At 39.4% G+C, this 13,591-nt stretch overlaps 1 protein-coding gene across 2 annotated transcripts in view; it reads right to left on the bottom strand.

Moving 5' to 3' along the window:
- The window catches only part of ksr1b (kinase suppressor of ras 1b), a 51,266-nt gene extending 38,580 nt beyond the window's left edge, over positions 1 to 12,686 (bottom strand). The window contains exon 1 of one of the 2 annotated variants that reach the window (XM_067450470.1): positions 12,207 to 12,686. In XM_067450470.1, the coding sequence (XP_067306571.1) occupies positions 12,207 to 12,452 (246 nt within the window). In that variant the 5' untranslated portion in view covers positions 12,453 to 12,686. The remainder of the gene's footprint in view (positions 1 to 12,206) is intronic. The other variant, XM_067450471.1, reaches the window with a different exon arrangement.
- Between the last annotated feature and the right edge of the window lie 905 nt (positions 12,687 to 13,591).

The raw sequence follows: 13,591 nt of genomic DNA, 5'->3' as shown, positions 1-13,591 counted from the left end.
AAAACTCCACAGAGAAATACACTCTGTAGTCTACAAGAGCCCTGGTAGATCACTGTGACAAATCAGCCTGCACCTGTAGCCCAGCAACCGGCCACCTGTGCAGTTGATTAGCTCTTTCCATTCGTATCTATATAAGGTCACAGCACTCTAGAAGAACGCAGCTGCAGTATTGGAGCGCCTTACTAGCTGTTAATTCCACTGAGAGACACGACAGCAGCGGATGGCTTTATGTATGAGCGAATTATCACCTCGACCTTGCAAAACCGCTAAGATAGAATGTAGCGCAGTCTTCAAAAGAGGAGCAGTGTATCATTAAAGTTTCAAGAGGTCTATAGCAGTCTGAGAAGGTGTGCTGGCTCTTTTCTCTAGGTACTATGTGAGAATGCCCCCAAGCTGATTTGATGCATCGGTCGGCCACGAGCGTACCTCAAACACAACGGGGTGTTAGCTTGCACCAGACATAGCCTGGCACAATGTGCCGGAGTACGCCTGTATTCAATGACGCCTGTATCTATCCTCTCATCTGCCGTCTCCATTACACCTCTCAAGGGGTGGATGGAGTATGGGGCAGGGGGGACCTGCTTAACTAAAGTGTCTGCATGAGACCTGAGAGGATAAATTGAGAATCTTTTGTGACGTTCAAAAACAGCCGGCCCCACGAAGAGGCCCATAGATGAGATCTAATGAAATGAGCTTCATTAGAGAGGTGGTGCAATCCATATGGTGCGATTCTGTCTTACGAAAGCTACACAAAAAGTATTTTGGCAAGTGTTACACAGATTTCATCATTATGGTTCCTGGCAAAACGGCGCAACAGTCATTTCAGGAAGAGGAGTGTTTCTGGCAAGAGCTTGCATGGAGGAAGACACATAAGATTAGATGACGTAATTTCCGCATCTTTTGTGTCGGCATGCACCCACTACTGCAAATTTGCTTCATTTCATCAGATTTGACATGCATAAAAAGCTTTGCATAAAGACGTGTCACATTTGTAGGCTACCAGATGATAAGGTAACTGTAGACTGTAGTGGAGTGGTGTGGATCCTGTTACGCACTGTCACCAATGCAAGCAAACCCGCTCCTTTTGTTTCTGACAATAACATAAAGGCATATGGGATAATAAATGTTATGTTTAAACAGTCCTTCTAGCGCCAAAATCAGGATGGGTATTTTAAATCACTTGAGTAGGGCACATGGGGAAGCAGAAATGTGGCAATAGTTTGTCTCAATGTTGAGAGAATTCACCCAAAAAAATAAAGTAGAGAATTAAAACAGAATGGTTAATAGAAAAGAACATGGATGTTAAAAAAGGCAAGCTGCAAGCACGAATTAAAAAGTGAATAAAAAAATCTGAGAGGCATCAGACAAAGTGCAAGGGTGTGTGGAACGTCATAAGACACAAGAAAAGAGAAAGGGGGAAAAAGCTGTTGAAAAACCGCATTGGGGATTTCCTGAGACGAACAAACATTAGCCGGTAGAGAGGTCTACGCTTCACCGCACCTAATGGGCCTCACAGCGATGTGTTAACTTTCCATCCATAGAAACAAAGTGCAAATGAGCCTTAAAAAGCCTTTGATGAGCGCTCACGCTACTGAGCAAAGAATAGCATTTCCCAGAAACCAAAACTGAGACGTTAGGGAGTTGCGATTCTTCAAAATCTGTTTTCCCAGATCTCTTCAGTCAATTATAGGGTATATTACATGAAAGAGCGTCATCTAGGAAAATCACTCAAGTAATTACGATTACCACAGCCCTGGCGCAACAAACTGCTTTTATGAGCTAACATTCAACAATGTGGCAATCCTTCTTCACATCTACTGCACATTTAATGATTTTGCAATAATCCACAGGTCTGTACTCAAGGTAACTGGCCCACAATGGTTCTTGCAGGGGATAATTAAAAGGAAATCAGGTAGTTAAAATATATTTCGTAACGAGTCACCAGCAATTTGTTAAATATGGGGTGTCCAAAGTAACTTCCTGCAAAATGACAACACAAATTATATGACCCCTTTAAATTAACCACAGAACACAATAGGTTAACATGTTCTAACTAAGAGCATCACAATGGTGAAAACTCAAATCCCAAAATTTCTTTTTTGCAACACAATCAAAGACATTTCAACATTTGTCTCAGTGTTGTTGCTGTTGTTCTTTATAAAAAGTAAATGGGATCATTTGAACACCATTGACCATTAGAAGTAAAACAAATTATTAAAGGGGGGGTGAAACACTCAGTTTCAGTCAATCTCATGTCAATCTTGAGTACCTATAGAGTAGTATTGCATCCTTCATATCTCCGAAAAGTCTTTAGTTTTATCATATTTATAAAAGAAATATAGGCTGTACCGAGTCTTTCCGGAAAAAACCGAGCGCCTGGAGGCGTATCGTGTGGGCAGAGCTAAAGAATGACAAGCGCGCAAAGCGGTGACGTGGCTATCTCAGCTAATACAGATAATGATCCACAATCAAATCTGAGGGAGAAATAAATTGAACAGGAGAAACGGCAACAGCAGGACGTCCGTCTCTGTGGTATGTAAGTTACTGTATTTAATGCCCTCTCCACATTTCTGTGTGTTTACTCGCAGTGTATGAGGACATGATTCGGTTTATGGACTATTGTATGCGACTAGACCTTAGAAGTAGCAAGCAAAACGGTTTTGCACGTCAGAATACTGTAACGTTATACAGAGAACAACAATGGAGTCAGTTAGCGCATTTGAATGAGACATTTGAAGCAGTTTAAGTTAACTCACCGTCGAAGCTTTATCGCTGGGACCGCTCCGTCAAAAACACACTTCTTTGGTATGATTTGGTAAAGTCCTGACAGCAGTGGCGTGTAAATCCATTTTGAGACGCAACTGAAACGATGTTGTCAAGCTTCCCGTCATTTCTGCGTTCAAATCGGTTCAAATGCAGCGCTGCCTTCCCGGAATGCTGTGCTGAAGCGTTGAAGTCGCTCGACGTCACCCATAGGAATAAAGTGGAGCGCGGCGCCACATAAGTGTTCACGGACGACTGGATCTGCATCTGAGAGACTGTTTACAGCGTGCTCTAGTCACGCGCACGCGCACCCTACCGGGAGAAGAGCCTGTACTAGGGTTGTGCCGATAGACGATAGTATCGTGTATCGACGATAGGCAGAGAGATCGCCGAAAGCTGAAGCTGTTGGCGATTTCAAGGCGATATTTGGCTTGTTCCCCATGAATATAATAAATAAATAAAAATTATTATTAAATGAAAATATTATGATCATAGTTATTATTATTATTATCATCATCATTACATTAATTGTACTTATTCTGCTTAGCCTTACTATTCACATCAACATCAAAGCGCGTGGTGTTGCACTCACAGGCTACGTGCCGCATATACTGCGAGTGCAACACCACACGCTTTTAAAATGTAAAAATGAGTTACTCTTCAGTGAAAAAAATGTTTTTTTAAGACGAAAAAACTACATAGTTTCAGAATTTAATTGCAAGGTGATCAACCTAGCCCTATATTCACAAATTCACATAAGCCACGGCGAAAACGGCATCATCATCATCATCAGGCTAAAGCATTTTTTTTTTCATAAATGTACATTTATTTTATACTTATAATAATACAATAACAAATTGCTATATTATAATTATAGGCTATAGCATATACATTTGAACAGAGCAATCAGTCAAAAAGTAAAAGCAGCTTTATTTCAAACGACTTAACGACGGAACAACAATGAACAAAAAATATTGCACTGGCTGTTAAGCTAAGATTTCTTGTTAAAGTGCAGTGAAATACTTAAATGTCAGCAGACAATGTATTTTCTAATAATGTGTTTTAGCCCTTGCCCGCTGTATGGGCTACAGAAATAAATAGTTTATTAAAATAGACAGGCTGTGACACCACGTTGACGGTAGCCTAAAAATAATAAATAACGAAATAGGCTTTAATAAATAAAAAACACAATGAAATAACTCAAATAAAACGGCAAAACAATTAAATCACCTCAAATGTATAGACTACTTGAATTAACTTATTGCTAAAACAAACACAAGGCCAGAAACAATTAAGACAACAATTATTGTTATGCAATTCAGGTATCTATTCCCAAAAATGTTTTGTATAAAGAAAACCAGCTGGTTTGAGAAGGTTGCGGTGGGGAGTTATGTTGCCCGCTGCAATGAACACGCGTTCCGATGGAGCCCGTTTCATACATAGGCTACTCCGTCTGCAGTGCGTGTGCGGTGCGTATTTTTTTCCGTACCCATGTTAACGGATGACAGCTGTCACACTGCACGCGGGTGCTGTCCGTCAGTCCGTTCCAGGAGCGGTGCGTCTGCAGCAGTGCACGGATCGTTTTCGTACCGAGGCTATTTTTTGCTGCGCTGCGTTGCTGCATTAAAACGACAGAACATTGTTCGCATTAAAATAAACAGGTAGGCTATTGACGCGAAAATCTAGTAATTTAACCACAGATGCGTATAATTTAAAATATAGGCCTACTCTTGTTTCAAAGTCAGCACATGGCTTTTTTTCTCAAGTTAAGCAAGGAAACGAGACTGCAGGATTTCCTTTAAAAGGTTTAAAAACGAAAGAAAAGACGAGAGTCGGCTGTTTTTGAATAGCCTATTGTAAGTTTCTAATTTAAAATGTTTGTGATTTAGGCTATAACCTATGTTTAAATGTTTTGCCACTTGTGTGAGCTAAATCTAAATATGAATAAATTAATTGAATAAAATGCTGTTTATGTAGGCTAGTGACGAGCCATGTTCAGTAAAAACTTTTGGATTTTAAATAAAAAATAATGAATAAATGCTGTGTTTGTGGTATGCAACAGCGGACCAGTTGCACACGGATTGCTTCACGGATGAACCTAATTAATACAAACACAACACATCTGGTTAACTAGAAGAGCATCATTTCGATTGTTAAATAAGAGGCGATCGGGTGCTCGTTGCCGCTGTTTTCAGTGGTGCAGATTTCTCTCGTGGCTCGTGCATGTGCAGAGCACTTTAATCTAACTTTTGTATTCGTTCCGGTAAAATCACGAAACAAAATGCACAAAAACTGTCCCTGCTCTTCATGATATTCGGTTTTAATGAGAAAAAAATACGAGGATTTAAAGTGTGCAAATCTATGCCTTTATTCACGTGAAAAATCTGGACACTAACGCTATATTGTGTTTAGATGCATCCCCTTATAATACGCCATAAAGTGTGTATCATATGCACACAAAAAACTGCGTAGCCTACCATTTGTAAGCCAAAGCTCATTTTGACGTATACATTCCACGAGATTGCACACTCGTACTATACGCATTTTCGTGAGACTGTCCCACCCACTTTTTAAAACAAAGTTATGCCACTGAATGCTCCGCCCCGACGCGATAAGATCGCGTATCGGCGATCTCACAGGCTGACGATATGACGATTGGAAAATTAGGCATATCGCCCAACACTAGCCTGTACAGCCCATACAAGGACCTTTCGCTCTTATTAACGTCAAGTAGACCCATTACTCGAAAAAAACTCGCCGAAACTTGTGAGAAACCGGAAGGAGTATTTTTGACACAGAAATACTCCATCAAACGTCCAACATTAGTTTTTGAAACTTTGTCTATGTTTAGGATGGGAATCCAAGTCTTTAACAGTGTAAAAAGCTCAGTATGCATGAAACAGCATTTCACCCCCCCTTTAAAATAAATTAAGGGGGAACATTCTTAGAGAGTCATAAAGATTTGGAAGAACATAGCTTTGAGTTATGATGTTTTAATTTTTTTATTTACATTTTTGGGTGAATTATCCATTTTAATATGTTCAGATTAGTAGTGCATTTCTTTTTATTTACACAGATGATGCGCCTCACAGCAGACATTCCCACCGTGTCTTCAGATGGGGGAGACCCCTTCATTAAGAGTTGCGTCACTGCGGCATGCAGGGGCAGCACCAAATACCCAGCAACACAGAGCAAAATTATTTGAATATAACTTATCATAAGCCACAAATTTTTGTACCCACCATACTAGTCAAATCTGTGAAAAATTCGATAAAATACGTTAGTCTAGTTCTCAGTTTTAGACTACCTACAAGTTCTCTGACTACAGATCTTGGATGTAATTTTGAATTTGTGCTTAAACCTCTCAAAACTTTCAAGCCATTATAAAAGACAGGATGATGTTTTGTGAGCTAGTAGTCAGTAAATACTAAACATTCATACTTTGTCTGTTAAAACAGCTATGCTTATTCACAAAACAAATCCTAACACACAACTTGACAGTTTTTTCACCAGCTCAAAACAAGTAGAAAATGGGACTTCAATGCATAGCACTTCCTGACCAGTAAAAAAAACCCTTGCATATACACATTTAAAACAAATGCATGATTCGCTTCTGAGAACAAACAGTCTTGCAGACTGAGACTCTGGCCACAGAATGGTTGTGGCTAGATTTGTACTGAGCGTGGAGAACATTTAGTGAGCTAGATGGCGTTACTGAAAGACAAAGCTTTTATTGAAGGGACTTACACTTATTTCAAAGTGAAAGTATAACGTGTACGATTAAAACTGTAGATTGACAGTATAGGTTGACCGACATTTCATTCTAAACCTAAACTGCATGATGACACCTCTGTGCAAAACTTGTTTCTCACATGCTGGAATGAGACACATAATACAACAACAAATATATGCATATATCTGTGGAGACAAATAGAGGGAGAAATACAATTTAAATGCATGGAACATCCAAAAATGCTCTAAAGCTGTGCATATTTCATATGCAACATAAATTATACTGAATTGTGATGCTGACTATTAATGCAAGTGGAATTTTACATATGTCCTACTTTATAATTTGCAGCGACAAAGTCATGAATTTTCAATGAATGTTGGCAACTACCACTAGGAGTTCCATCTGGGGTAATAATACAATTGAATACAATTGAATAGCCTACTCCAGTCAAGCAGGAATGCCTACCAGTACAACGACTTGGTGACCTCCAGACCTCCAAATTGTTGTTAATATGAGCCTGACGTCTTTACAGGGAGAGAGTGTGGGTCTGCTCCCAGGCAGAAACGTAACACTCATTGGTTGTTTAGGTTATTGTGTAACATGTAGTTGTAGGACATCTGCTAGTGTCTATCCAGGTCTGCATCTGTTCTCCTCACTAGATTAAACAAGAACCTAAAGATTTTCTTTTGTTCCACCATCAAGACAGATAAAAGAGATGTCAAAATACAAACTGCTCGTCTTCTCCAATATCAATAAACACACAGTCGACTCGGTTGATTCGAAGTGCTTGATGTAACCCTACTCCTAATGCAATTCGGCCTGTCACTCGCAGGCTTATTGTTCAAGCGGGGAGAGGGAAGAATGCATTGCCTGCACTTTCCACCACTTTTGTTCTTCTGCCCTTTGACAGATACCCGCTGTCTACACCAAAGTGCTTAGTGGAGTTTCGGCAATCGGCATTACAGGATTGTACCGTGCAGTCAGATTCACTTTTCAAACCATCCCTCGGATTGGAGAATCTTACTCACTAATCACATGCATGTGAAGTGAGCAAGCTTGCTAAATATAGGAACGGCCACAATAGCACAAACACACAGCAATCTTTCCAATGACCAGAGAAGACAAACCACTAACCAGAGATTCTCAGCTGCCAGAGACAGCTAGTTCATCCACAGGAATTTAGTGAGATTTACTGACAGGAATCTAAACGATAATTGCCATTTAGCACCATGTCTGTCTCTGTGCTTTGCTTTGAGTGTCGGGAAAAACAGATCGCCACGGTTATCAAAGTGTGTCCAGAGGGAGAAAACAAAGCCCTGCCCAACTGTTTTGGTCACAATGATAGGGACATTTTCAAAAAGGCTATATGGATATTAAATGGAGGCATTTGTATTGGTAATAGGTTACTTCAACAAATGCATTGATCAGCACACTACCCAATCAAACACCCTGGCTGAATGCCGTGGTAGGGGTGGGCGATATGGCGACAATATCATATCACGATTATTTTTATGTTTGTTTTACTATTTTGCAGGTGACTGAGAAGTACAGCCAAACCAACTTCCCGATTTAAAAAAATGTAGCCTTACAAGGTAACAAAATATAAAAGAAAAAAGAAGAGAGACTATTTAGGCCAAAGAAGGGGTAAGCGAAGATGAAAATTTCATTATTTTAGCTTTGTTTAAAAATGTGAACAAAGATGCACATTAGAAATACCATTTAATATAAATTGGAGTGCTTTATTTTTTCACATGGGTGTCCATAGCATTCAAGTAAGAAATTGAATAAACAAATGTAAAAATAAAACTACATAAAAATATAAAGCAATTAAAGTTATTCAGTGAAGAGCTGGAAGTGATTTTCTCTGTCTTTTGCCGTTTCTCCTGAAGCCAGGAACAGACCAAGCCAACGGTCAGCCGGCCGTCAGGCAACATCGAGCTGTTTTTGAGGGTCACTGTTGGCTCTAGTCGGGAATCGTTGAGGTTGAGGTTTTTTGGGGGGCCGATTCAACATGTAGAATCTGCGTCGGGCAGTTGTGAGAGAGAGAACTCTGATTGGCTGTTCAGCTTAGCGAACGAGTCAGTGCACGAGAATAAGTGCAAAAGTGATGAAAGCGAGCAAAGCAGTCAAAACTAAACAGACAGAATTCTCTGATAATTTGACGTCATCTTACCTGAGCATGGTTAAACATTTTTTAAACCTAAGTCGTCAAACTGCCGTCATCTGAGAAGGAACACCGTTTCCAGACTGGAAGTTACTTCTCAGATTTTGATTTAAAGATTACCATGACAAACTATTGTTTTCCGTATTTTTACTTGCATGGATTAATTGTTTACTGTAAGACCTTTAATATGTGCTAAAGTAAATTGGGTAAATTTTGATTTCATGAGGACTTTAAACCTTAGTGACCTCTGCTTTAACATGCGATGTAAACGTACGTTACATTGTACAGTATGTTGGGATGAAAGCGCCAGAACTACAAATGATAGATTGTACAGTGACTATAGCACTTCATAAGCAGATCGTGGAGACATTTGAATTGTTCACAATCAAAAATGGTCATATCACACACCCCTATGTTTAGGTCCAATGAATGCTTTTCCTTAAATAAGGGGTGTCCAATCTTGCTCCTGGAGGGCTACCTTCTTGCAGAGTTTAGCTCCTGACTCACCTGAACTGGTTTCTCTAGATCTTTCAGATTAGGTGTGTTGGAAAATGTCCATTGTTTAGGTCCGATGCCCTGCGGAGCTGATCTCCAACAATGGAAAGGTGGACTCTGCAGAAAGGCTGCTCTCCAGGAGTAGGACTGGATTGAAACTTTCCCTCTGGACAGATTTCGATAACTTCTGGAGATTGGCATCTTCACTGGGTATGCAAATTTGTATCTTTAAAGGTCCAGGAAGTGAGCCGTTAGGGAATCCCATGCCATTGCCTGGATACTGCTGCGACTCAGGTTACCATGTCCCTCCCTTAGCCAGCCCTTGGGATGTCAATCCACTCTCTGAGGCCTGGTGCCATACTGTGTTGGTCTTCTCTCAGCCCTCCACAATTGCCCAAAGCTTTTAATTCTGCTTGCAGATCTGGCACTGGACCTACATCTCCACAGGTATCAAAAGAGCCATGTCCACCTGCTGTTTCTTCGCTTCAAAGGCAACCTTTCTCCACACAGGTGTCACCGGGGTTGTGTACACACCTTGCTGACCAATAGATCCAGACATAAAAGCAATTACATAAGCTGATGACATCAACAAGATGGCCAACGGACGAAAGTTAGCACAGCTCAAAGTCTGATGAAAAGAAAACAAATCAAAACAAATGATTGGAGAGGTCAGATAAACCAACTGTTCGTATTGACAACAATGCGCACCTTAACAGTGACCTCAACACATCAACCCTGATCACCTCTTCCTTAACCTGATAGCTCCTGACAGACTTAAACATCAGCCAATGAAAACTCTACCGCTTCTACAGGTGTGTCGTAGAGAGTACCTGAGGTACTTGTTGGATCACTGTCTGGTATGTGAACCACTCTCTTTTTAGACAAAAATAGAAGCTTTGCCGTGGGTGGTAAAAATAGCTCAGTTCATTGCTGGAACTTGATGTTCAGCTATCAAGGACTGAATGGGAAGGACCACAGCATCATTATGGGTCTCATCTAGTTTCTTATCCCTACCATCAGTACAAAACCACTAGACGAAAGAACAGTTTCTTCCCACAAGTTTTCATACTATCCAACAACTGACAATCAACAAACAGACTGTCCACCCCCACCCAATGCAGAAATGCAACCCATACTCTTGACTCTGCTTGTTATTGTTCTACCTCAGCACAATCTTTGCTGCATTACAGTCATTCTATGAGCACTAGAATCTGTATACGTTAACATCTTGCAACACAAGACTATCTGACACTGTCTGCACTGTTTAACACTATATTTTACTTTGTACGTTGCACTGTGGTTACATATTGCTTACCACTTATTGTATATTGCTTGTAATTATACAGTTTAATGTTTGGCCTTGGTCCATCATATTGTGTTATATCATCGTTGCTGTGGTTTCAAAGGACATGTATTTAATTCTCTTTCTTGCACTTAGCTTATATTAACGATATAAAAAACCTGACATGAGCTCACTTGAACGAGTGCTATTTTTTAACTTAATCATGAGAAATACTTGAAGCGGCTCGCTAAGACGCACACAGCCAGCAGATAAGAATCTCCAAAACCCACCACAATTAAATTACCTCTGTGAGAACAGGCATCATAAAATCTTCAAAGTTGGATGGTTTATTTATAAAAAAACTTAAGCACAAGTTGATTATTTAAAAGTTTGAATCTGCAAGCATGGATATCTAGGAGTGAACATGAAAGCCATGTTTTGATTCAGAGAAGAAGGTGCTTGACCTTACTAAGTAGATAATTTTGTATACACAGAAAAGCCACTTGTTATAGTGTTTCAAAAATACAACCATGACTAAAAGTGACACTGTCCCACAGGTTCGGCCAACTTTGGATTTCAGTTCATTTTTTGTGGGAGGGGTTAACCACTGTTACAAAATACCTGCATATGTTGGTTAAAAATAGCACTAACACTCCTCTGACATATGCTCCTCTTGTTTGCAGAGCAAAACTGAGATAACAGGCTGTTTGACATGATGGTGGAACTTTTTTACTTTTTAACTCATCTACAATAGACTATTGCAAAAGTATTCCATTGCAGTGATTAGCATGAGGATGAGTACTACAATTATACAATATGAAAGCATTTACAACGTCATTATTGAAAAATCGGCATTAAAGAAGCAGTTCAATTAAAATTACCCCGTAATTTACTCACCCTTAAGATATCCTAGATATCTTTTACAAAATATAAAAGATATCCTAAATATATTTTATATGAATTTGATTTGCTTCACACAGCTCTGGGGGGTTAATAAAGGCCTTCTGAAGCAAATTGATGGGTTTTAAAAAATATCTATATTTTAAACTTTATAAAGTAAAATATCTACCTTCTGCCTTCTGTAGCGAGGATATTTATTAATTATAACTTCAATTGTTTATCAGAAAGAAGAAAGTCGTATACACCTAGGTTGGCTTGAGGGTGAGTAAATCAGGGGGTAATTTTCATTATAAAGAGAACTAATTCTTTAATGTAGCCTAATGACTTTCTGTCAAATCATTTTTATAAACTGTTTGTTGTAAAATATCTGTTTTTGCTTTGTAAAGCACCATATAAAGTAAACATATTATTTTCATGACACAGCTGGTCATGTGATTTCAATATAAAGGAGTGACCTGCTCCATGTTATTTCTCAAATGTGCTGTTCATTTCTTCAAGTGCATAACTTTTCTACTTCGCAATGCACAACACAAGTCAAACTTGACATCAGGATAGGGTAGGTAGATGCAACCTCAAGAACCAGGAAGCAATGAGAGCCAAGAGGGGGTTTCCATGAACCCTAACATTTATGACGTGTGTGTCAATTTATTAGCTAATAGACAAGAAATATGAATGAAGAGTTGAAGATGTAGGCCTACCTATAAAGCAAGCATCATTATTTAGACATATCAAGAAGTAGCCTACCATTCATCGCAGTTTGAGTTCAACTAGTGTACTGTAAATCTGCAATCTGGCATGAACATGAACCTATAGATGCACCAAAGCTTGATTTTCCAAAACACATAAGCAAAAAGTGAATCCTACGTTACCTCCAAAGCGCGTATCTCGTGTTGGGTCAGGTCGTTAGATGCGGCGCACTTGGTCCGGAGCCCCTTTAGACTAGAAATGGAGATCTCGATCAAGTTCTGGATGAGTTTGCACTGTTGAAGCGCGTCTATCCCGGCGTTACTGCCATCGCTCCCGTCCAAATGCTCCTCATCACTTGCGACCATGTTTCCACCTTTGCCAGAGACACTAGTATCCATTCCTCGGCATTGGCACGGCTTTAGGGGCATGAGCTCGAACTACAGCAAACACAAGTCCAAAGGCATGTTTGTAAACGCATGTAGACTAAACGGAGGTGATAGTGCTACTCCAAATGAGTTGTGTACTAGCTACTTCAGAGCGAAACCATACTCCTCAAACAAACTCGGACTGGTTTGACAGCCAGACAGAACGCCTTGTCAGCTTGTTCCGCCTCAAGCGTTGTATGTATATCCCGTGAAGCCCTGTGAGAAGCGCTCGCATCTGGTTCCCCCCCAGTCAGCTGTTTGATGTAGCGTTTCATGCTTTGCAGTGTGGGAAATGAAGTTTTGTTTACACGCGCATAGGACCGTTTATCACTTACGTAATACAATTTCTTTTGTTCAGTTTATTTGTTCAGTTTATTATCAACAACGATAAGTTGTTGATATTTGATATTTGCTTTAAATCGGCCATGAGCTTGCTAAATGCGCGTTATAACTTAAACGTTTATATTATTAATAATAGGCTAATAATAATATTTATTATTAAAAGTTAGGCCGAATAGGCTACTACATAGGCCTATTAGGTAGACATTATGTGTAACTTTTATGCAGATCTAATGCAGATCTGTTTTTTCTTCCTTTCTTTCTTGTTCTTGTTCTTTTCCCCTTTTCTCTCCAGAAGTGAACTTAAGCATCACAACATCATATTCCACATTATCGAGTATGGTTAACTCGTGTTATCATATTTAGATTTTTAGATCATAAATATTTTTTTGATAAAATAACGTAGAAAATAGTAGGCCTATATTCTACAGCCCAATCTTGATAAAAACAAAAACAAACAAAAAACACTAAAATTGTATTAATTAAAATGTGTAGCCTAATTAGCATTTTGGGCACTCATTTTAGGTTTTTCCCACCAAAATCTTTCCCATCTCCCACCTTTGCAAACTCAGACCAATCAAATCAACTCATACTTTCCAAGTACGCTGCTATACTAGCTGTTATATCATTTGCAGTGTATGAAATCTCAAATAACTGAGACACTCCAACAGTATCTGCCCCATTTTACCTGACATCATCTCAAATAATGACACAGTGAAAGTTAGATAAAATACGAACAATTGCTGATTAATATCAATATATTAGAAATGCACAATCCTTTGTTGGAACTTGTTTTGCCACAT

The sequence above is a fragment of the Pseudorasbora parva genome, chromosome 8, assembly GCF_024679245.1.
Source record: "Pseudorasbora parva isolate DD20220531a chromosome 8, ASM2467924v1, whole genome shotgun sequence".
Taxonomy (NCBI): Eukaryota; Metazoa; Chordata; class Actinopteri; order Cypriniformes; family Gobionidae; genus Pseudorasbora; species Pseudorasbora parva.
Note: the sequence above shows the minus strand (reverse complement) of the source record. Positions and strands in the feature narration are given on the sequence as shown.